The following is a 26640-nucleotide window of genomic DNA, read 5'->3' on the forward strand; positions in this document are numbered from 1 at the left end:
CAATTTTACTTCTAGGTATTTATTCAAAGGGAACAAAATGCTAATTCACAGAGATATTTGTACTCTAATGTTCACTACAGGAATATTTACAATATGGAAGCAACCTAAGTCCATCAAGAGATGAATGGGAAAAGAAGATGTGGTATTTCATAAAAAATGAAATTTTGCTATTTGCAACATGGATGGATTTAGAAGGCATTCTGCAAATTAAACATGTCAGATTAAGAAATATAAATAACCACATTTTCTCAGATGTAGAATTTAAAAAGTAAAACAAATCCAAACAAAATAGAGCCATAGATACAGAGAACAAGTAGGTGATTGTCAGAAGGGCAGGGATGAGGTAGTGTATAAAACAAGTGAATGGAATTAAGTGGTACCACCCACCAGTTATACAATAAATAAGTGACTTCTCTATAATATACACCATATGGAATATATGGTCAATAATACTGCAACCATTTTGGATGGGGATAGAGGATTACTAGACTTATCATGGTAGTTTCATTATGTATACAAACATATAATACATGAAAATAACATTATATTGTATGCCATCTATATTTCTTTTTTTTTTAATTTAATTTTAGTTTTTTATTTTTTAAATTTTAAAATCTTTAATTCTTACATGCATTCCCAAACATGAACCCCCCTCCCACCTCCCTCCCCATAACATCTTTCTGGGTCATCCCCGTGCACCAGCCCCAAGCATGCTGCATCCTGCGTCAGACATAGACTGGCGATTCAATTCACATGATAGTATACATGTTAGAATGTCATTCTCCCAAATCATCCCACCCTCTTGCCATCTATATTTCAACTAAAAAAAAAAAGAACTTAGCTACAATAAAACTTTTAGAAAAACAATATCTGGCCATGTAGTTTGGTAATGGATAAAGATTCAGGGACAAAGTACTTTCAAACATGAATTTGCTAAGCGCATAATGGGGCTTCCCTGGTGGCGGTCATAAAAAACCCGCCTGCTAGTGCAGTAGACACAGGTTCGATCCCTGGGTCCAGTAGATTTCCTGCAGAAGGAAAACGCAACTCCCTCCAGTATTCTTACCTGGGAAATCCCATGTACAGAGGAGCCTTGAGTGCTACAGTTCATGGGGTCACAAAAGACTTAGACACTGCTAAGTCACTTCAGTCGTGTCCGACTCTGTGCAGCCCCATTGATGGCAGCCCACCAGGCTCCCCTGTCCCTGGGATTCTCCAGGCAAGAACACTGGAGTGGGTTGCCATTTCCTTCTCCAGTGCATGAAAGTGAAAGGTGAAAGTGAAGTCGCTCAGTCGTGTCTGACTCTTAGCGACCCCATGGACTGCAGCCCACCAGGCTCCTCCGTCCACAGGATTTTCCAGGCAAGAGTACTGAAGTGGGGTGCCATTGCCTTCTCCATAGACACAGTTAGTGAATAAACAACAGCAGCAAAAAGAATTGCATGATAGGCATCTAGAGGCTTACTTCTAACTCTATAAAGTTAACCAGTCTAATTTTGAAAATCTGAATTGCTTTCTAACTGGGTTCTACTAATGATCCCTCACATGTATATGTGATTTAAAAAAAAAATTCAAGGTGCATAAACATGTAAATGAAACTAATCTCTATAGTCATCTTGAATGAAATGATACCACTAGCTTTTTAAACTTCATTGAGTTAATAGACATGGTCCATCAGAGAGTAGACAGAATGAAAAACACAATCACAGGAAACTAACCAAACTGATCACATGGATCACAGCCTGGTCTAACTCAATGAAACTATGAGCCATGACATGTAGCACCACCCAAAATGGATGGGACATGGAGTAAAGTTCTGACAAGTCATGGTCCACTTGAGAAGGGACCACTTCAGTATTCTTGCCTTGAGAACCCCATGAATAGTATGAAAAGGTGAAAAGATATGACACTGAAAGATGAACTCCACAAATCAGTATGCCCAATATGCTACTGGAGAAGAGCAGACAAATAGCTTCAGAAGGAATGAAGAGGCCGAGCCAGACTGGAAACAACATCCCAGTTGAGGATGTGTCTGTGGTGAAAGTAAAGTCCGACGCTGTAAAGAACAAACACTGCATGGGAATCTAGAATGTTAGGTCCCTGAATCAAGGTAAACTGGAAGTGGTCAAACAGGAGATGGCAAGAGTGAATATTGACATTTTAGGAATAAGTGAAATAAAATGGATCAGAATGGGTGAATTTAATTCAGGCGACCTTTATACCTACTTCTAAGAATCCCTTAGAGGAAATGGAGTAGCCCTCATAGTCAACAAAAGAGTCCTAAATGCAGTACTTGGGTGTAGTCTCAAAAACAACAGAATGATCTCCATTCATTCCGAGTCAAATGATTCAACATCACAGTAATCCAATGTCCCAATCACTAATGCCGAAGAAGCTGAAGTTGAATGACCTACAAGTTGAATGACCTAAGATGACCTACAAGACCTTCTAGAACTAACACCAAAATATGATGTCCTTTTCATCACAGGAGACTGGAATGCAAAACTACAAAGTCAAGATGTATCTGGGGTAACAGGCAAGTTTGACCTTGGAGTACAAAACTGAGAAGAGCAAAGGCTACCAGAGTTTTACCAATAGAATGCACTGGTCATAGAAAACACCCTCTTCTAACAGCAAAACAGATGATTCTTCAAATGGACATCACCAGATGGTGATTACTGAAATGAGATTGATTATATTCTTTGCAGCCAAAGATAGAAAAACTGTATACAGTCAGCAAAAACAAGACCAGGATCTGACTGTGGCTGAGATCATGAACTCCTTATTGCCATCAGACTTAAATTGAAGAAAGTAGGAAAAATCACTAGGCCATTCAGATATAACCTAAATCAAATGCCTTATACAATACATATAAAATATGTATACTGTATATATACATATATTGTATATACAATATGTACAATACAATACAGTGGACAAACAGATTCAAGGGATTAGATCTGGTAGACAGAGTATCTAAAGAACTACGGATGTAGGTTTGTAACGTATAGAAGGCGGTGATCAAAAATATCCCCAAGAAAAAGAAATGCACAAAGGCAAAATGGTTGCCTGAGGAGGCCTTACAAATAGCTGTCAAAAGAAGAGAAATGAAAGGTAAAGGAGAAAAGAAAGATACAGCCATCTGAATGGTTCCAAACAATAGCAAGGAGAGATAATAAAGCCTTCCTAAGTGAACAATGCAAAGCAATAGAGGAAAACAATAGAATGGGAAAGACCAGAGATCTCTTCAAGAAAATTAGAGATACCAAGAGAACATTTCATGCAAAGATGGGCACAATAAAGGACAAAAACAGCAAGGACTAAACAGAAGCAGAAGAGATTAAGCAGAGGTGGCAAGAACACACGGAAGAACTGTACAAAACAGATCTTAATGACCCAGATAACCACAACGGTCTGATCACCCACCCAGACCCAGACAGCTTGGGGTACAGTCAGGCGGGTCTTAGGAAGTATCACTAAGAACAAAGGTGGTGGAGCTGAAGGAATTACAGCTGAGTTATTTCAAATCCTAAAAGATGATATTGTTAAAGTGCTAAAGTCATTACACCAGCAAATTTGGAAAACTCAGTAATGGCTACAAGACTGGAAAAGGTCAGTTTCCATTCCAGTCCCAAAGAAAGGCAATGCCAAAGAATGTTCAAACAACTGCACTCATTTCACACGCTAGCAAGTCAGCTAGCTCATTTCGCATTTCTCCAAGCCAGGCTTAAACAGTATGTGAACAGAGAGCTCTCAGATGTTCAAACTGGATTTAGAAAAGGAAGACGAACCAGAGATCAAATTGCCAACATCCGTTGAATCACAGAAAAAGCAAGAGAATTCCAGAAAAACATTTCCTTCTGCTTCATTGACTATGCTAAAGCCCTTGACTGTGTGGATCACAACAAACTGTGGAAAATGTTAAAGAGATGGGACCACTTGACCTGCCTCTTGAGAAATCCGTATGCAGGTCAGGAAGCAACAGTTAGAACTGGACATGGAACAACAGACTGGTTCCAAATCAGGAAAGGAGTATGTCAAGGCTGTATATTGTCACCCTGCTTATTTAACTTCTATGTAGAGTACATCATGAGAAACACTGGGATGGATGAAACATAAGCTAGAATCAAGACTGCTGGGAGAAACATCAACAACCTCAGATATGCAGACAACACCACCCTTATGGCAGAAAGTGAAAAGGAACTAAAGAGCCTCTTGATGAAGTTTAAAGAGGAAAGTGAAAAAGCTGGCTTAAAACTCAGCATTCAAAACACTAAAATCATGGCATCCAGTTCTATATTTTCATGGCAAATAGATGGGGGAACAATGGAAACAGTGACAAACTATCTTCTTGGGCTCCAAAGTCACTGCAGATGGTGATTGCAGTCATGAAATTACAAGATGCTTGCTCCTTGGTAAAAAAGCTGTGACAAACCTAGGTAACATATTAAAAAGCAGACTCTTTGTCAACAAAGGTCAGTCTAGTCAAAAATATGGTTTTTCCAGTAGTCAAGTGTGGATGTGAGAGTTGGACCATAAAGAAGGCTGAGTGCCAAAGAACTGATGCTTTTGAACTGTGGTGTTGGAGAACATTCTTGGACTGCAAGGAGATCAAACTAGTCCATCCTAAAGGAAATCAGTGAAGCACCAATACTTTGGCCTGATGCACAGAACCAACTCATTGAAAAAGACCCTGATGATGGGAAAGACTGAAGGCAGGAGGAGAAGGGGGCAAGAGAGGACGAGATGGTTGGATGGTATCACCAACTCGATGGACATGAGTTGGAGCACTCTCAAAGATGGTGAAGGTCAGGGAAGTCTGGTGTGCTGCTTCCATGGGTCACAATGAGTCAGACACGACTGAGTGACTGAGCAACACGCAGACCAAGGACTCCCTGATGTCAATGGCTAAGACTCTGTACACACAGGGGCTCTGGTTCAGTCAGGGAACTATATCTCACATGCCACAACTAAGAGTTTGCATGCCACAACTAAAGATGCTGCATGCTTCATGAAGAATGAAAGCTTCTGTGCATCGCAGTGAAGACCCAGCACAGCCAAATAAACAAATTAAATTAAAAAGAAATAGAATAGACCTCCCCTTGCCTTTAAAAAGGGATTCCCTGGTGGCTTAGGTGGTAAAGAGTCTGCCCTCAATGCAGGAGACCTGGGTTCGATCCCTGGGTCAAGAAGACCCCTTGGAGAAGGAAATGGCTATCCACTCCAGTATTCTTGCCTGGAAAATCCCATGGATAGAGGAGCCTGGTGGGCTATAGTCCATGGGGTCTGAAAGAGTCAGAAACAACTAAGCGACTTCACTTAAAAAGGGAAATCTTTACTCTTCCTCTGGTGACTGCAGCCATGAAATTAAAAGACGCTTACTCCTTGGAAGAAAAGTTATAAGCAACCTAGACCGCATATTCAAAAGCAGAGACATTACTTTGCCGACTAAGGTCCGTCTAGTCAAGGCTATGGTTTTTCCAATAGTCATGTATGGATGTGAGAGTCGGACTATGAAGAGGGCTGAGCGCCGAAGAACTTTTGAACTGTGGTGTTGGAGAAGACTCTTGAGAGTCCCTTGGACTGCAAGGAGATCCAACCAGTCCATTCTGAAGGAGATCAACCCTGGGATTTCTTTGGAGGGAATGATGCTTAAGCTGAAGCTCCAGTACTTTGGCCACCTCATGAGAAGAGTTGACTCCCTGGAAAAGACTGTGATGCTGGGAGGGATTGGGGGCAGGAGGAGAAGGGGACGATAGAGGATGAGATGGCTGGATGGCATCACTGACTTGATGGACGTGAGTCTGAGTGAACTCCGGGAGTTGGTGATGGACCGGGAGGCCTGGCATGCTGCGATTCATGGGGTCGCAAAGAGTTGGACACAACTGAACAACTGAACTGAACTGAACCCTTAAGATATCTATCTTTTAGAATACTGGGAAGTCTATTTAAATCTATAGTATTTTTTAATTTGAAAAAATAGAAACCATAAATCTAAGTTTCTAGGCTTAATATTTGATACAAGGAAGTGTTGTTTTTCAATAAAATCTCATGGTTTTCTTTTATACTCTTGTGGAGAAAATTTTGGAAATTATAGTTTGATTATCTAACATTTTTTCAATCACTGATGGCTTCCCCTGACTCTTCCAAAGGCAGGGCCGAGTCAACTCTTACAGGATTCAGGCAGAACCTGAACTACTGTGAGAAACAAGGTCATCTTTTACATATACTTATTTTTTAGTGTGGCAAGCCAGGAATTTATATAGTATATCCTATTTATAGGCCCTCTCTTAATAATCAATTATAATTTCTGATTATTTTAAGTTCTTATTAAGACCAATCCTTCACATATACACAGCAATCGATTTCCTCTTGTCTTTCCAAGAATTTTACTTCTTATATTATTTTCTTCCTTCTTGCACCATTATTTTTCCTCTTATATGGGATACAGACATGGTGATACAGGTCCCATTAAAAACCAAACCAAAAAACACTCCCTTGGTCCTTTTCCTTATCAGCTACTATCCTATTTATCTGTACCACTTCATAACAAAGCTCTTTTAAAAAACTGTCTAATCTCCTCTATAGTATTTGAGATAGCTGAGGACTTGGACCTTTTTAAACCACCTATTTTTTGGCTTCTGGATCACCTCAAGTGCTTCTTTTTCTGTCTTCCTGACTGTCACTTCTTGGTGTCATGATTGGCTTCTCTTCCTTTCCTGGACTTGCTGATACTGGAGTGTTCTAAGCACCATTCATTCTACAGTCGTAAAGATCAGCTGTCTATGCTCATGACTCCCACTCCTACCTGTTTCCTGTCACTTACTTTTCTGACATTTCCACCAGGATGTTTAAAAGGTATCTGCTGCTGCTGCTAAGTCGCTTCAGTCGTGTCCGACTCTGTGTGACCCCAGAGACAGCAGCCACGCAAGACCACCTTCCTCTTCTCTAAGGTATCTCCTCTACCACCAGAGTCCTTCAGCTCAGTGAAAAATTCAACTGATTGTTCAGGCCAAAACCTTGAAATCACTTTTGCGTCTTTCTCCCATGTCCCACAGACAAATTCACAGATCTGATGTAAAAATCTTAGCACGTCTTCATTTCCACAGCCACCATTTTGATCCATAACACCAACATAGTATCACTGGGATTATTGCAATAACTTCCTAACTAGCAAGCCTGTTTCCTGATTACAGTTGATTTTCCCTTAGATATGTTCATGGTTTGCTTTCTTAACTTCATTCAAGTCTCTAATTAAACATCACCTCCTAAGAAAAGCCTTACCTGACCACTCGTGCTGAAGTCTCACCCTCTTCAACCTACTTCCTTTCTAAGATCTTTAATCTTTATCAATTTACTCTACAGCATCTTGATACTTATTAGAAATAAAGTTCAGTTCAGCTTCAATATTTAGCCAGGATCTACTAGTTGCCTTCATCTTTTGGTAGGCTCAATAGACAGATGCTTACTTTAAAACTGTCTTGATATTTCCAGAAATGAAGAATATAAACAGATGTTACTACCCTATCTCATAAGTATAACAACATTACAAATGCTAAAAAGGTATGATATCAAGATAAATATTAGATTACATACTATCACATATAAATGGGCATTTTATATGCCACTTTGAGTGAAAATAACTCTTTATGTGCTCTGTAGGTTGAAATTCTCTTAGTCTAAACTGCAAATGTGTATTTGTTATTGTTAAGAGTTATGTTTTACAAATAATCAAGAAAACTGTAAATTTAAAATAAAAAGTTAAGAACTCTGAAGTGAAGTCGCTCAGTCGTGTCAGACTCTTTGCGACCCCGTGGACTGTAGCCTACCAGGCTCCTCCCTCCATGGGATTCTCCAGGCAAGAGTACTGGAGTGGGTTGCCATTTCCTTCTCCAGGGGATCTTCTCAACCCAGGGATCGAACCCGGGTCTCCTGCATTCCAGGCAGACACTTTAACCTCTGAGCCACCAGGGAAGCCTATAGCTTAATAAATAGAGAAATTGAAAACTGCAAATATTAAGAGAGAATATATTAATAATAGCTAGAAAAGTTTAAGGAAAAATGTTGAAAACATTTTCATCAAAACACATTAATAAAAATCAAACTAATATAAAGTATATTATACATATTTGACTATCTTAAAATCTAAACCTTTGTAAAATTGTTTGGGCTTCCCTGGTGGGTCAGAGGTTAAAGCATCTGCCCGCAATGCGGGAGACCTGGGTTCAATCCCTGGGTCGGGAAGATCCCCTGGAGAAGGAAATGGCAACCCTCTCCAGTATTCTTGCCTGGAGAATCCCATGGGCGGAGGAGCCTGGTGGGCTACAGTCCATGGGGTCGCAAAGAGTCAGACATGACTGAGTGACTTCACTTTCACTTTCTTTGACATATTTGCTTTTGCACACTAAATAAAATTATTTTTAAGAACAAAATTTAATTGTAGGTTATTTAGTAGTGTTTAAAATGAGTCCAAGAGAAGTCCTACTTGGGAATACTTTCTATCTTGTGAGAATGGAATATCATCTATGCCATCTTGAATTTTCTCAAGGAAAAAAAATGCCCTATTATCATTTACAAAAAAATTCAATATAAATCATCTTTAATTAGACAAATTTTTTAAAATATAGAAAATAAATTATATAATCAAAGATTTTTCACTTATACAGTTTCAAAACAATAGACAGTAAAAGAAATATTTATTTAGGAACAATTTTTCATTGAGGTTTTGAATTTGTGAAGTTTAAAAAAAGCTTGACAAAGTCATTAATATAGAGTAACAATCATTTTCAGGACATGAAGGACAAGGGGTTTTGAGATTTCTTTAAGCTGTGGATCTTACTTTCAAGGTTCTTCCTAAAAAACATATTACTGAAATATATTTTCCTAAACTATTTTTCTTTGCCAACAAAGGTCTGTCTAGTCAAGGCTATGGTTTTTCCAGTGGTCATGTATGGATATGAGAGTTGGAACTGTAAAGAAAGCTGAGTGCTGAAGAATTGATGCCTTTGAACTGTGGTGTTGGAGAAGACTCTTGAGAGTCCCTTGGACTGCAAGGAGATCCAACCAGTCCATCCTGAAGGAGATCAGTCCTGGGTGTTCACAGGAAGGAACTAAAGCTGAAGCTAAAGCTGAAGCTCAAATACTTTGGCCACCTGATGCGAAGAGCTGACTCATTGGAAAAGACTCTGATGCTGGAAGGGGTTGGGGCAGGAAGAGAAGGGGACGACAGAGGATGAGATAGTTGGATGGCATCACTGGCTCAATGGACATGAGTTTGAGTAAACTCTGGGAGTTGGTGATGCACAGGGAGGCCTGGTGTGCTGCGATTCATGGTGTCGCAAAGAGTCGGATACGACTGAGCAACCAAACTGAACTGAACTGAAACTATTTTTACTGTTCACAAACAAGCTAATATTATTAGAAGTATCATTAAGTATACTTTAATATTATGTTCAATAGACAAGTTAGTACATATATACACAAACATATGAAAGTTCTTTTAAAGTATGACAATATGTAAATTAGCAATGAAACCAATCACTGCTTTTCTTGTTCTTGAAAAGTTTTCCAGTTGCAGATAGCTAACAGAAAAGTGAAGCTGATAGAAGATATACTACCGAATGGAAAATCAGCATGCAATTATCACTGACAATGGAATACATGTGGTGAAGACTATGAATGATTTAGGAAACAAAAGTATATGTTTTGTTTGTAATTTTCCACTAGGTTTTCAGAAATAATACCAGTATTTGACAGGACAGACATTAACTACAGTAGAAAAACTGTCAACTACTTTTATTGTTCTTTAACCAAAGAATGATGCTAAAGCTGAAACTCCAGTACTTTGGCCACCTCATGCGAAGAGTTGACTCATTGGAAAAGACTGTGATGCTGGGAGGGATTGGGGGCAGGAGGAGAAGGGGACGACAGAGGATGAGATGGCTGGATGGCATCACTGACTCGATGGACGAGAGTCTGAGTGAACTCCGGGAGTTGGTGATGGACAGGGAGGCCTGGCGTGCTGCGATTCATGGGGTCGCAAAGAGTCGGACACGACTGAGCAACTGAACTGAACTGAACTGAACCAAAGATAAAACTGTATGACATAAAAAACATTTTGCAACTGTCTTACTATATATTACTAAACTCTGTTCAAACAAGATGTACTAGCACTCTTTAAATAGTAAAAATGGCTTCATGAACCAAGGAAAGCCTTGAAACATTGTTTTGAAGATAAGGGTACCAAGAGAGCAGATATTACTATCACTGGTTACTTGCAGAGAACGTAATTTGTTTGCTAGAACTTGCCAATTCTTCAAAAAATCAAATGTGTCTTCAGATTTTAAATTCTCTGCATGTTTTCATCTGTAAAGATCCTCCTACTATGATGCTCCAGGAAGATGCTGAAATTGGTATGCATGTAATAAAAGCTGAGATGCAGATAAAAATTCAGGGAAGATTCTGTTATCTTGAAAGCCAATTATATTGCTATATTATCACACGGTTTATAGGACTGCTTCTATAAAACCACAGATCATCATAGACCACTGTTTAGTATTCCAAATGTGCAAGACAGTTGACTATAGGCAGAATTTATCAGATGACAACACTGAGAAATTACTGTCCTCTACAAAATTTGACTCCTAAAATTCTATAATTCTACTGCTACAGTAACAGCTATATTTTAGTGGATAAAATTTCAGGTATACTATATCCTAAATTTATTCTATAATGGTCATAAGCTAGTTTAAAGTTTGACTGTATATTAATCTTACATCTCAGAATTTTGGCAAAGGTACATTTTTCTATGCTATTAAAATTTAATGTAATTATTTATTATATATCTCCTTCACTATGCAGAGATTCTTACTGGCAGAACAGTAAATGGCACATAATAAAGACTCAGTAAGTTCTCACTGAATGATGAACAAATTAATGAATATGAATAAAAAACACCCATAAGGTAGCTCTTTTAGGTGAGTATAGTACATAAAAATAAAGATGCTGGAGATTTTTGACCACATACAGACTACGTTTTCAATTTTGTTCACGTTAAGTCTTACTGAATACCTAGAATGTGTAAAACACTATAGAAACGGCTGTGAAAGTTCCTGGGTTAGGAAAAAAATAGTTTCCCTTTTCAGGAATGAGATGGATTCAGGAATGAGAGGATGAGATGGCTGGATGTCATCACCGACTCAGTGGACACAAGTTTGAGTAAACTTTGGGAGTTGGTGATAGACAGGGAGGCCGGGCATGCTGCAGTCCGTGGGGTTGCGAAGAGTTGGACACCACTGAGCGACTGAACTGAACTTTTCAGGAATGCAAAGCAGGGCAGAACCTTACAAAACAGATTAAGACATCTCAGAAAATGAATAAAAAGTAAACATGTAATTCTAATAAGATTACTTTTAAAGTTCAGGATCTTAGGAGAAAGTGAAACAAGTCTTCAAATGTTAGATGGTGGAGTAGAATTAAAGTTAAACTATAGTGTTTATTGGGTAGATTTAGACAGCTAAAATCTCAGAAATATATCATGGGTACTACAAAAATACATCTCTGCAGGGTGAATCATGATGGTTGGGAAACATGAAAGAGATTTACGTCACTTTGACTAAGGATAATCCAAATATTGACTGAATCAGTCATTTATCCAGCAGATATTTACTGAAAAAACCTACTTGTGTAAGCCACTATTCTACATGCTTGGACAGAGCAGTAAACAGACAAATAAATATCTCTGTCCATATCAAGTTTCCATTTTCATGGAGGGGTACAAATAAACAAATAAATAACCAAGTAAATATACAGAACACCACATGAATATATACGCTATGAAAAAAAAATCTGAAAGGGAAACAGGATGAAAAGTATCAAGGAAGGGGAAGGTTATGATCTGAAATAGCATGTCAGGGAAGGCCTTACTGAGAAGGTGATATCTGAGCAGAGACCTGAAGGAAATAAACTTCCTTCCTCATACACACACACATACACACACAAAAAAAAAAGAAAGAAAAAGAAAGAAAGAAAAAGGAGCTTCCTTGTAGATATCTGAGAGAGAGCATTCCAGAGAGAGGAAACAGCAAGAATAAAACTCCTTTGGGGGAGTGTGCCATGCTGTTCCCTGAAAAGCAATGCGACCAGTATAGTTGGAACAGAATAAATTAGGGGGCAAAAAGTAAGAGACGAAATCAGAGAGGTAACAGGCCAGATCTTGCCAGGATTTTGTTTCTCTGAAAGAGATGAGCAATCATGGGGAAATATCGAAGAGAGGAGTGATATCATCTGATACATTAGCCAGGATATTTAGACCGCTGGGTTGAGAACTGACCGGACAGGAAACTCGGGGGGCAGCAGGCCTATGCAGGAGGCAGCTGACATCAGTCGAAGCAGCAGCAGCCAAAAGTGGAGAGAAGTATCTCTGAATGCATTCTGAATACATAGCCAAGGTGACTTTTCTGACTGCCTGGATGCAGTGTATGAACAGAGTCCTCGATGATTCTAGGACTTTGGGCCTACGCCACTAGAAGGGGGGAGGTGCCATTTACTTTTAAGGAATGACTGCAGATAGTGCAAGCTTTGTAGTAAAGGGCAGGAGTTCAGTTTTGAATATGTTAAGTTTGAGATGTTTATTAAACATCCAAGTGAAAAACTGAGAATAACCAAAGTATAGATGGGATTCAAAGTCATGAGATCACTCTGGGAGATGGAAAAGGTCACAGGGCGGTGCTCTCCGGAATCCAGTTAGGGATGAGGAAAAGGAAAGCCAGAGAAGCAGACAGGTAAGGAAAAAAGAGAAGTGTGTGGTGACCCTGGGCCTAAATTATAAAAAGGTTTCAAGGGATAGAGTGATGATCTTTTAAAAGTGTTGCTGATAGGTGTGATCAACAACTTTGGATGTTATTATAGAAAGGGAACTTCAGTGTAAGTTCTGCCATTAATCATATAAATTTTGTAAATTATTCTAGAATATGGGGCTTACTTTTCCCATCTTTAAAACTGGAAATCAAAGTATCTACCACATATGTTAAATATTTCTGCTGCTGCTGCTGCTGCTGCTGCTGCTGCTGCTGCTAAGTCGCTTTAGTCGTGTCCGACTCTGTGAGACCCCATAGATGGCAGCCCACCAGGCTCCCCCATCCCTGGGATTCTCCAGGCAAGAACACTGGAGTGGGTTGCCATTTCCTTCTCCAATGCATGAAAGTGAAAAGTGAAGTCGCTCAGTCACTCAGTCGTGTCTGACTCTTAGCGACCCCATGGACTGCAGCCCACCAGGCTCCTCCATCCATGGGATTTTCCAGCCAAGAGTACTGGAGTGGGGTGCCATTGCCTTCTCCATTAAATATTCCTAATTCCACTTAAAGCACAAGAATGCCTGACAAGCAAAATGTGCTCACTTCACATAAATCTTCATTTCTCTTTCTATCCTTCACTGGATCCCTTAAAACGTTTGAAAATATGTTTGAAGTGGCACACCAAAAGGAAAGAAAGTGATCTGAAGCTCAAATACAGTTAAGTAGTATATGTTAATGCTAGGGAAGTGAGAAGAGCTATTTAGATGAATTCCAAAAGGGTGTAAAGAGCCACATTTCTAGATTTAGAAATTGTAGTCTGACATATTAAAGGAAATTCCAACCCACTACAGTGTTCTTGCCTGGAGAATCCCAGGGATAGGGGAGCCTGGTGGGCTGCCATCTATGGGGTCGTGCAGAGTCGGAAATGACTGAAGCGACTTAGCAGCAGTAGCAGCAGCAGGGTTAAAGGGGAAGAAATAAGAGCAAGAGGCTCACAGATTTGTTTCAATGGAGAAGTAGTTTTCTTGAAGTGGGTAGAAATAAAATATATGTGAAAAGTTAAAGTAATCCATGTTGTCAAGGTAACAACAAGCATTTTTACAGACATGCAAGAAACTACGTATCTATATCTGTTTAGTAATCTTCATTTGTTGGCTGTGCTGAGACTTCTGGGTTTTCTCCAGCGAATCTTCCTGTATCAGGGATCAAACTCAAGTCCCCTGCACTGGCAAGTGGATCCTTAACCATAGGACCACCAGGGAAATCCTATGTACCTGTATATTTGAAAGAAAGATGGGAAGTAGCATCTAAAATGATTTTCAGAAAAACACACAAGTAAAGGAAGTATAGGAGCTGATGCCTATAATAGGGAAAATTACGCTTCCCAGCATTCCATGGTGGAAGGGGTTGGAAGGAGAAAGAATTTTTAATTGCTAAATGAATGAATGTAAGAAATTTAAATTCTGTGAGGCAGAAACTGCACCTATTTACCAACCATTGTATCTCCAGTACTTCACTCAGAGCTTAGCATAAAGTTGCTGCTTACAATATGTTCAAGTCAGAATAAATGAATGCCACCTTGACCCTAGTCACTCTCACCTTATTTGCACAAAACCCCTGTAATGAATGGCATTATAAGTAACACTCAGAGAAGGCAATGGCACCCCACTCCAGTACTCTTGCCTGGAAAATCCCATGGATGGAGGAGCCTGGTAGGCTCCAGTCCATGGGGTCGCTAAGAGTTGGACATGACTGAGCGACTTCATTTTCACTTTTCACTTTCATGCATTGGAAAAGGAAATGGCAACCCACTCCAGTGTTCCTGCCTGGTGAATTCCAGGGATGGGGGAGCCTGGTGGGCTGCCGTCTCTGGGGTCACACAGAGTTGGACACGACTGAAGCAACTTAGCACCAGCAGCAGCATATGTAACACTTGCAGTAACTTCTTCTGTTTCTTATGTTATGCCTGAAATTAAAGGCTCTGGGATTTTAATCTATGGTTGGAACTGAGCTCAACCTGCTTCATACCTGTTTGGAAGCAGTCTGATCACTACAATTGCACAAAAAGACAAAAGCTGCCTTTTTCACAGATATCTGAAAATAGTACTTTGAATTTTCCCTGCCCTCCCAAAATTCTCAGTCCTTTCTTCCTCACCTAGGGAGCCATACTGTTCCTCTCAACTTTGTGAGTTGCTCTGGTTATTTCTCTGTGAAAAATAAAGGGCACAAATAAAATCAAAGAACCTAGAAGACCCTTGGAAAAACCAGATGGAAAGTGGATCCCAACATTAAAGTTTATCTCAGGGAAATGGATATCTGTACATTTATAACAAAAAACAAAATATTAAGGCAGAAAAACCATAGAAAATATATCCTTAAGTGGTGATACACTTATTATTGTTCCCTGCATAGGAAGATAAGATAAGCTATGGCCAAGCTGGAAAATTATCCTGAGGGTTAGAAGGATATTTCATCATTATAATTAAGGCTAAATGTATACAAAGCTTTTAAGAAAATCACACAGTGAAAAAGTTTTCAGTTTTGACGATCAGGAGATGGGAATACCAGATCACCTGACCTGCCTCTTGAGAAACCTACCTGCAGATCAGGAAGCAACAGTTAGAACTGGACATGGAACAACAGACTGGTTCCAAATAGGAAAAGGAGTACATCAAGGCTGTATATTGTCTCCCTGCTTATTTAATTTATATGCAAAGTACATCATGAGAAACACTGGGCTGGAAGAAGCACAAGCTGGAATCAAGATTGCTGGGAGAAATATCAATAACCTCAGATATGTAGATGACACCACCCTTATGGCAGAAAGTGAAGAGGAACTAGACAGCCTCTTGATGAAAGTGGAAGAGGAGAGTGAAAAAGTTGGCTTAAAGCTCAACATTCAGAAAACGAAGATCATGGCATCTGGTCCCATGACTTCATGGCAAACAGATGGGGAAACAGTGGAAACAGTGTCAGACTTTATTTTTTGGAGCTCCAAAATCACTGCAGATGGTGACTGCAGTCATGAAATCAAAAGATGCTTACTCCTTGGAAGGAAAGTTATGACCAATCTAGATAGCATATTAAAAAGCAGAGACATTACTTTGCTAACAAAGGTCCGTCTAGTCAGTCAAGGCTATGGTTTTTCCAGTGGTCATGTATGGATGTGGGAGTTGGACTGTGAAGAAAGCAGAGCGCCAACGAATTGATGCTTTTGAACTGTGGTGCTGGAGAAGACTCTTGAGAGTCCCTTGGACTGCAAGGAGATCCAACCAGTCCATTCTGAAGAAGATCAGCCCTGGGTGTTCTTTGGAAGGACTGATGCTAAAGCTGAAACTCCAGTAACTTTGGCTACCTCATGCAAAGAGTTGACTCATTGGAAAAGACTCTGATGCTGGGAGGGATTGGGGGCAGGAGGAAAAGGGGATAACTGAGGATGAGATGGCTGGATGGCATCACTGACTCAATGGACGTGGGTTTGGGTGAACTCTGGGAGTTGGTGATGGACAGGGAGGCCTGGCGTGCTGCAATTCATGGGGTCGCAGAGTCGGACATGACTGAGCGACTGAACTGAACTGAACTGATACAATATACTTAATATTAATCATCAGGCCAGAAATTTGTAATAAAATATGTAAATTGTTTTAAATGATATTAATTTCAGTATCAATGAAACATTTATTGTCCCATGTACATAGTATAATTATTAAGCACACTTATACATACAGTATAATAATAGCTACCAATGCAGCAAATAACAGAAACAATCTACTGTAAACAATGCATATACATAATATATACATAATACATAAAATAATAACAAATACATGAAATGATAAAGAATCACAGCCATGCAATTACGACACATCAAGGACTTCAGGGCATTTCCATATCTTTACGATAGCTGTGATGGGCTATCTGCCCTTCCTCTCCTGCCTTCTCTATCATTCCCTCCATTCTCTGGGCTTTTATTGATAGATCATATAGGTAGACAGACAGAGCAGCACACAGAAGACAAGTAAATCTGAGTCCCTGCCTCATTCTTCTCTACCTGCTAATTTTAATTTCACTTTCAGATCCTGTAATTTCTTCTCCAATGATCCTACAGCTGACAGATGGATTACACTAGAAGCCAAACCAACATTCAGACGAGCCCTGACCCCTTCAAAGGAGTACCATTTGCAGACCCGCAGGACAGAGTAAGAGGAGATGAAAACACAGAACAAGGCAAGGCCCCCCTAGAGGAAGTGTCTAAAGACACGAGAGCAGATGAAATCAAGTAGAAACCGCTAGGGATGAGCCTCAACAGCAGAAGGTCAACTAGTTTTACATTAGAACAAAGATGATGGGTGTGAGTTTAGTGGGTTAGGGTGGGCATTTGGAGAAGGAACTGGCAACCCACTCCAGTGTTCTTGCCTGGAGAATCCCAGGGCCAGGGGAGCCTGGTGGGCTGCCGTCTGTGGGGTCGCACAGAGTCAGACACGACTGAAGCGACTTAGCAGCAGCAGCAGCATATTCCATAGCTTGAATATTCTCTGCAAAGTGAAAAGCAGGGTGTTCTGCTAAGGGAAAAGTTACAGATGTGGATAGGTATGTGCACTACTGAAAAAAAGTAAATGAAGATTACTGTATCTAGAAGGACACTGATCAAGTTTCTCATAATAAGTTGTAATAAGTTGATGTGACAAAGAAGGTTATTTTTGAAGCAGTGTAATAAGCAAAGAAGAAGGCAGTAAGACAGTGCAAAAGCCACACAGGAAAAGGGGTACACCGCATATAGCAACTATTTATTATTACTTAAAAAAAATCACCCTGTCTTTATCCTTCTATCTCATTCCTTATTCTGTTCAATTTTCCTTCAGTTATTTGACTGGGTCACTCTGAAAACATTTGATCAATTTGGAAAAAAACAAACAAACAAACAGAAAAAGTAGCTCCCTATAAGGGGGGCACACCCTAAAGCAATTAGTCACAGTTATGAAAGAGTTTCAGTTGACATCTCTATGTTCCATCTAAATTAAAACTGTAGGCTTTTTCTCTAAATTCTCAAAAATTATGAAAACCCACACTACACAGAGAGAAGACAGTTTTTTGTTTTTTTTTTTTGAGTGCTATATAAAATCACAGATGACAGAACAAGGAAGGAATATATGGTGCTTTGTGTACAAAATCATAATACTCTCACTAAGTTGCTAGCAGAATGGCTAACAATATGAAAGTTTATAATGCAACTGTCATATAGTCATATAATACAATTACTAAATAATTTCATCTTACCTGTATTGCAAGGGCACGAGCTACAAGACCTCTAAGGTATTGTAACGGGTCTTCAGGACCTTCCCATTTGTTTTGCCATGTGAGAGGACACTGCAATTTTGAAAGGATAAAAATTAAGCTTACACATTATAATATTATATATAAAAGACCTTTCAACATTTGTGTGATGGGGAAAATATTTTGGCATAATTCACATCATGTGTATCATGAATTAATTTCAATAAGATATGTCTGTTTCTTTGATTTTATATCATTAAAACTGAATAATATATAGAGTCAGAACAAATTAATCTGTTTTCCAAAAAGGAAATATTCTTAAGTAAAAATTCTTGAAAGAATAAACAAATAACTTAAATGAGTATATTGAAAGCAGCAAATCATGTTTTCTTAAAATAATATTTAATGCATAATAAAATGAAACTAAATTTGACAAGTGCATTTTATAAGTGATAAAAGGCAAAAAACAACCAGTCTTGTGTCGCTACAGAATTTAAATTACAACTAAAGCATTGTAATGGAAATTTTATCTTCCAAACCTCACCAAGATATATTATAAAAAGAGAATAAAAAGAAAATAAATATTATAATTAAAAGCTTTCTGAAAAGTTATCTTTTAAATATCTGATCTTCTTTTAACTGACATTCTCCATGAATACATTCATTACAACATACCTTCTTTGCGAAAGCTTTACGTTAGTCACTCAGTCGTGGCCAACTCTTTGCGACCCCATGGACTGCAGCCTACCAGGCTCCTCTGTCCATGGGATTCTCCAGGCAAGAATACTGGAGTGGGTTGCCATTTCCTTCTCCAGGGGATCTTCCCGACCCAGAGATCAAACCTGGGTTTCCTGGATTGCAGGTGGACTCCTTCTCATAGTTTGAGCCAACAGAGAAGCCAATGAGAGTTTTATATATTATACAAATATTATGAAATGTCATTCAAACTTAATATTTACTTTTCTGAAGTGGAAATAATGAGGAGGAGCCATCAATTTCTTAACCCCAAACACTGTCTGATTACATAGCTGAACAACAAACCCACACTACAGTATATCAACAATGTATGGAAAATAGAAATTATAAGATAACAAATCTTACAGTGGAAAGCATCTTAGAAAACATCTAGTTCAATACTCTCGATGAGTGAAGTAAGCTTTCTTAGGAATATGTAGCTAAGTCCTGTGAACTGAAACAGGTGTGGTGATTTTATTTATGTTTATTTTAAATTTTTAAAATTTATTTCTAATCAGAGGATAACTGTTTAATAATGTTGTGTTGGTTTCTGCCATCACTTCCGCTACATTTACAGGACTGTATATAGATGTGGTAATTTTAAGATATGACCCCAGAACCTCTGACACTTTGCCCGTGAAGATGAAGTTTGCTCTCCTGAAATAAGAGTACTATGAATGTAACAGAAGTGATGGGGTACCAGTTTCCAGGTCCAGGTCTTAAGGAATTGGTTTCTTATTATTTTCTGTCTTTTGAGACTCTTGACCCTGAAATCTGTCCAGCATACTGTGAAGCCCAACTTTTGGAGAGTCCCATGTGGAGATGAACTGAGCTTCCCACCTCTTGGGCAGCACTGATTTGCCAGCCCATGAGTGAGCGGAGTGGAAGACACAAGCGTTCTCTACCAAGGTGTACCCAAATTTCAGATATGGAAGCTTAAAATAAATGACTTTTTGAAAATTATGATGTTTTAATCTACTAACTTTTGGTAAAATCTGTTATACAGTAAGACTTAACTGCCAAAGTTCTTTGGTCTCCAGAAGTAGGATCCTACCTTAACAAAAACCTAAAACACATGGCTTTGGATTTGAGACTAGGTGGTGGGCTGAAGCTGGAAGGACCTTCAGAAGAATGTAAGTGGAAACCTAAAGGACTTCTAAGAGAATAGCGGAGGCATAAGGGACTTTGAGAATGTAAAAGGAGGAAACAATCTCAGACAGACGGAAGTACTCTCAGCACCTAAAGGTCATGCCCTGCACACTCTTAAACAAAAAGGTTTCAGCAAATCTTAAGGGTGTTGTGCCACAGCCAATGCACAAGAAGCCTAAGGTAGAAAGAAAGACTTGTCTTGATGAGATTTATGGTCACAGCTTTTGTCTAATGTTGTGAATCTCAAGTGAAAGTCAAACTCTTTAAGATTTTAAGAAAACTGTTCTGTTTTAAGCTTCATCTGTGTGGGATTAATGATGAAAAGAGAGCGCAATTAAAAGAGAATTTAGAACCCCAGAATTGCTATAGGCAAGAAGCAGACTGAGAAAACCATTCAGCTGCAAACATGGCTCCATCTTACTGAAACATATGCATAATTAAGATGTGAGGATCAGCAGCTTAAAGCCAAGAGCCGTGGACAATCATAGCCAGTGAGCAACATGGAATCCTAACAAAACAACTGAAGACATAAGCTTGCTTGGATTTCTGAATTGTTAAGGACACATGAGCCTCCTATTTCCTCACTTTTTAAGTGGGAATGACTATTGCAGTTACCTATCCTACCACTCCAATACTCTTGCATGGAAAATCCCATGGATGGAGGAGCCTGGTAGGCTGCAGTCCATGGGGTTGCTAAGAGTTAGACACGACTGAGTGACTTCACTTTCACTTTTCACTTTCATGCATTGGAGAAGGCAATGGCAACCCACTCCAGTGTTCTTGCCTAGAGAATCCCAGGGACTGGAGAACCTGGTGGGCTGCCATCTGTGGGGTTGCACAAAGTCAGACACGACTGAAGCAACTTAGCAGCAGCAGATCCTACCATTTTATATTGGATTTGTAGGGGACAGATAACTTATCTGTGCAGTCCACAGGTCCTCAGGTGAGAACCATACTTGAGAAAGAGCTTTTGAGGAACCATACCTAAGAAGCCTCATCCATCCTTCCACCTGATCTAGATGACGTTTGGCCTGAGGCTGGAATGGAATGAGACATTTAGGGAAACTTAAAAGGAGATGACTGCATTTTACACGGAGGAGAAAGGCAAATAATTTGTGCCCAGAGGGCAGACTGCAGCAGCTTCAAAATATGGCCCCAAATAACTTGGCACTCTTCCCATTGAGAGGTGAGGTCTGTGTCCCCTTGCCCTTGACAACCTAACCAATACAATGAGGGGGAAGTGGCTCTGTGTAAGTTGTCAGATCTAGGCCTTAACAACTTCACATCTTTCATTTCCTCTTTCCTGGGGTATCCACTGTTAGAACCAAGATATGTTGTGAGGTAGCCAAGCAGTACATACAGAGAAGCCCAAGTGAAGACATCTAGAGAGCAACCAAAGCCTCTAGTCATCAGTCCCGATGAATACCAGCCAATAATCGGCACCAACTAGCCACTGCTGTGACTGAGCGCCTGGTAAGTAGATCCTCCAGCTCTACGATGAGCTTTCTCAGCTGGTGTCACATGGAGAAAAGACTAGTCTACTGCACCAAATTGTGCCCAAAATGCACACTCATGAGCCAATAAATGACTGCTCTTGTTTTTAGCGATTAAGCTTCAGGGTAGTTTATTACACAGCAATAGACAGCTGATAGATCAGGCTTTCACATTCTCAGTTTTATGCTTTTCCTATTGTAGAAAGATAGCTCCTTTAAATAGAGTTTATTAGAGACAATAAGTTACTGTGGTGCGCAATTGGTCCCAATGATCCCTGCACTTGGTATTCATGTCCGTCCTTGTGAAATTCCCTCACGTTGAGTATGAACTGCTTCTGGGACTTGCTTCTAGTGAAAGAATATGGAAAAAGTGATGAGAAGCCACTTCTGAGGGTAGATAACAAATACTGTAATGTCTGTCTAGCTCACTTTCTCTGCGTTTCTTCCTTGTTCACTTGAAGTGGAAAAGTTGTATGCTGTGCGCTGCGTTATGGAACGCTCATGTAGCAGTGAACTGGTTTGTCCAGTCAACAATCAGTGAGGACCCAAGGGCTGCCAACAGCCCTCCCATATGTGCTCCAAGATGCTCCAGCAATTGCAGCCCTGGTGACACCTGACTGAAGGTTTGCGAGCGACCCTAAAACAACATGCCCAGCTACATTACACCTGGATTCCTGACTCACAGAAACTGATGTGATAAAGCTTTGCTGTTTTATGTCACTAAGTTCTAGGGCAATTCATTATGCAGCAATAGTTAATAACAGAGCTATCATATATTAGTGTCCAATGTAATACATTCATTCCATAAATATTTAAATCCTCATTGTCCATTCATTCAGCATTTACTGAGAGCTTATAAGGTGCAGGCATCATAAGGTGCTTGCAATTACGGAACCTACATTTTACTGGGGGATAAAGGCAAAAATGTGTTATAAGAAAAAGATTACATAGTGTTAAACTCTATGTACGCAATATAATGTCTCTGCTTTTGAATATGCTATCTAGGTTGGTCATAACTTTTCTTCCAAGGAGTAAGCGTCTTTTAATTTCATGGATGCAATCACCATCTGCAGTGATTTTGGAGCCCAAAAAAATAAAGTCTGACACTGTTTCCACTGTTTCCCCATCTATTTGCCATGAAGTCATGGGACCAGATGCCATGATCTTCGTTTTCTGAATGTTGAGCTTTAAGCCAACTTTTTCACTCTCCTCTTTCACTTTCATCAAGAGGCCTTTTAGTTCCTCTTCACTTTCTGCCATAAGGGTGGTGCAGAGACATTACATTGCCTACAAAGGTCCATCTAGTCAAGGCTATGGTTTTTCCTGTGGTCATGTATGGATGCGAGAGTTGGACTGTGAAGAAAGCTGAGCACCGAAGAATTGATGCTTTTGAACTGTGGTGTTGGAGAAGACTCTTGAGAGTCCCTTGGACTGCAAGGAGATCCAACCAGTCCATTCTGAAGGAGATCAGTCCTGGGATTTCCTTGGAAGGAATGATGCTAAAGCTGAAACTCCAGTACTTTGGCCACCTCATGTGAAGAGTTGACTCATTGGAAAAGACTTTGATGCTGGGAGGGATTGGGGGCAGGAGGAGAAGGGGACGACAGAGGATGAGATGGCTGGATGGCATCACTGACTCGATGGACGTGAGTTTGCGTGAACTCCGGGAGTTGGTGATGGACAGGGAGGCCTGGCATGCTGCAATTCATGGGGTTGCAATGAGTCAGACACAACTGAGCAACTGAAGTGAACTGAAATGAAACCCTATGTAGAGAATTATAACAGGATCTGTGATATGAGATTCCTTGAAATTCCCTTGGTCAGCAAGGAGATCAAATCAGTCAATCCTCAATGAAATCCTGAATATTCATTGAAGGACTAATGCTGAAGCTCTGATAATTTGACCACCTGATGTGAAAAGCTGACTCATTGGGAAAGACCCTGTGGCTGGGAAAGATTGAAGGCAGGAGAAGGGGATGACAGAGGATGAGATTGGATAACATCACTGACTCAATGAAAATGAGTGTGAGCAAACTCCAGAACACAGTGAAGGATAGGGAAGCCTGCTATGCTTCAGTCCACAGGGTCCTAAACAGTCAGACATGACTTAGCACTGAAAAACATGTGGTATGATGGAAGAAATATGAAATGATAGTGATACGATAGAAGATTATAGGGAATAAAAAATGAATAAAGTATATTCTTTATCCTAAAGAGTATTCAGTTCAGTTCAGTCGCTCAGTCGTGTCTGACTCTTTGTGACCCCATGAATCGCAGCACGCCAGGCCTCCCTGTCCATCACCAACTCCCGGAGTTCACTCAGACTCACGTCCATCGAGTCAGCAATGCCATCCAGCTATCTCATCCTCTGTCGTCCCCTTCTCCTCCTGCCCCCAATCCCTCCCAGCATCAAAGTCCTTTCCAACGAGTCAACTCTTCGCATGAGGTGGCCAAAGTACTGGAGTTTCAGCTTTAGCATCATTCCTTCCAAAGAAATCCCAGGACTGATCTCCTTCAGAATGGACTGGTTGGATCTCCTTGCAGTCCAAGGGACTCTCAAGAGTCTTCTCCAACACCACAGTTCAAAAGCATCAATTCTTCGGTGCTCAGCTTTCTTCACAGTCCAACTCTCACATCCATACATGACCACTGGAAAACCAGAGCCTTGACTAGACGGACCTTTGTTGGCAAAGCAATGTCTCTGTTTTTCAATATGCTATCTAGGTTGGTCATAAGTTTTCTTCCAGGGAGTAAGCATCTAGCAACCAATAAAAGAGGTAGATGGCTAAAGTCCCTAATGGTGTTTTAAAAATCACTTATATAACACGTTTCTGGAGCTTAGTGGAACAGTGATTTAATCAAAGAAGTATCTGTTAAGTTTTGAAAGTTGTACTGAATTTTGACAAAGGTAGACAACTGGACGGGACTGTCTAAACTACCATTAATGTGTTAGTATCTGTGCTAAGTGCTGGATGTGCATCATCTCATATACTCCTCACAATAATCCTCAGAAGCAGATACTATTATAATTTCCATTTCACAGAGGAAAAAATACAGAAACAAAGAGAATAGCCTGTCCAAAATCACTGAGCTGGTAAATGACACGTCTAAGATTTGAACCCATGTAATCTAACTCTAGTGTCTGTCTGCAGCATCAATACTGCCTCCAACGTACTTTATATTTCTATACTGTACACATGCAACATTTGAGATCTGTTGACTGAATAAGAATACACCATGTGAGAGTTGTGTGTTAAGCTTTACTTGTGACAAAATGAGAACTATAGCCCAGGAGACAGCATTTCAGGTAGCTTTGAAAAACTGCTCCAAAGAGTTAGGGGTGGAAGGTCAGTATATTTCTGAAATTGGTGAAGGGGGAGTACATGGAATCAAGCACTTATTTTGCAAAAGGTTGCTCCTAGCCTCAGGAAGATTCAATATAAGACAATCATGTATTGGGAATTAATGTTCTAATAATGGGGAAACTAAGGCTCAGAGTAGTTTTAATTAACTAAACTTTTTAAATAAATCTAAATGGTATAGAACTTGAATCAAGGTCTAACTCCAAATGTAACATTTTTTGTTATCCCATGTTTTTCATGAAAGATGTCATAAAACCAAAACAGGATAAGAGCAGACTCTTTCAAGCATCAATCAATTAATTGATAACTCAGCAATCATCTGTTAAATAGCTGCTATTTGTCAATCATTTGTTAGGTGCTGGGGATACAGATATAACAGGATCCTAGTGCTAGAGGTGGAGATGGATAATAAAAGAAGGCAGCTACAGACAATACAGTGAGCTCACTGATAAAGATAAGCACGGTGCTTGTGAAACACGGATGTGTTTGGTGAGGCACACCAAATCTACATTGTGCACAAGGGCAAGTCAGGAAAGGCTTTCTAGTGGACATAATGCTAGAGGTGAGACTCAAAAGATAAACAGCTTACAGTAGAGAAAGACATGGAAAGCAGGAAAAGGAAGGGGCACTAATAAAAAAGACATGCACGAACTGGGCTGATGGCCAGAAGCTTTTGAATACTAATACTGAGGAGCTTAGTCTAGAAAGCGATGATAAAACTGAACATTAATTAGGGAAGTGACATAATCATATTTGGATTTTAGAAAGATTATCCTAGTAGAAGTAGGGACAACAGGCACTAGAGTGAGGAAACTGCAGTCAGAGAATGAATTTGGAAGGTACTGTAACACAGGGATGAATCAAAGGGGACATGCATCAGTGAGAATAAGGATAACAACAGAAACACTTCTGCAGCACTTACAAGTGCAGACCTGTTCTCACCATTTTATTTACATTAACCCTTTAGACTTCACATGGGCCCTCTGATATGGATACAGTTTTAGTATTCCTACTAGGAACATTTAGAAACTAAGGTGGTAGTGTTTAATTGCTAAGTTGTGTCTGACTCTTTTGTGATCTCATGGACTGTAGCCCGCCAGGCTCCTCTGTCCATGGGATTTCCCAAGAAAAAATACTGGAAAGGGTTTCCATTTCTTTCTCCAGGAGGGCGTTCCTGACCCAAGGATCAAACCCAAGTCTCCCGCATTGCAGGCGGGTTCTTTACTACTGTAAATCAGGGTAGAGAAAGCTTAAGTAACTTGGACCAGAAAACATTCCAGTACGTAATCCTGGATGTCTGATTTCCATTCTGCAATCTTAATATGTATATTATATGAACTTTTTAAAAAAGGACCACCGTTAGTAACTCTTTTCCCTTTTCATTTAATAATGTTAACTGTCTCTCCTACTGACAAACTCTACCCTACAGATTAAACTGATGTGCTGGCCCTCATACCTGAGTGGGACACTGGTAATCCATCATCTGCACACTGCTGAAGTTAAGCCAACACTGGCTTGTAGTGTACAGAAATGAACTGACTCTCACTTGATTCAAGCTTACTGCAGTGTCTGATACAGGGAGCAAGCTTTGTAATTGCTATTTATTTTGAGCACTATAAGTTGCATTGGGATTTCACAGTATGTGGAAAGAAAATAATTCAATTTACATATTTTAATGAAAAGGAGAAAGAAAAAATGAAAAAATATAATTCACTTCGATTTCAATTTTATAGGAAGTGCTTAACCCATATGTACAGTTTATCACTAACTCCTAAACTAGCCATAACTTACAACTTTCTACAATTGATTAAATTAGCTAAAATCCATTTCATA

The 26640-nt window shown here is 39.7% G+C and overlaps 1 protein-coding gene across 3 annotated transcripts in view; it reads right to left on the minus strand.

Annotated features, from left to right (window-relative positions):
* Positions 1–26640, minus strand: part of DYNC2H1 (dynein cytoplasmic 2 heavy chain 1) — a 493166-nt gene that overhangs the window by 149369 nt on the left and 317157 nt on the right. For all 3 annotated transcript variants that reach the window (XM_069554796.1, XM_069554794.1, XM_069554793.1), the window contains exon 85: positions 18072–18161. In XM_069554796.1, coding sequence (XP_069410897.1) covers positions 18072–18161 — 90 coding nt within the window. The remainder of the gene's footprint in view (positions 1–18071; positions 18162–26640) is intronic.

Source organism: Ovis canadensis, chromosome 15 (genome assembly GCF_042477335.2).
Source record: "Ovis canadensis isolate MfBH-ARS-UI-01 breed Bighorn chromosome 15, ARS-UI_OviCan_v2, whole genome shotgun sequence".
NCBI lineage: Eukaryota > Metazoa > Chordata > Mammalia > Artiodactyla > Bovidae > Ovis > Ovis canadensis.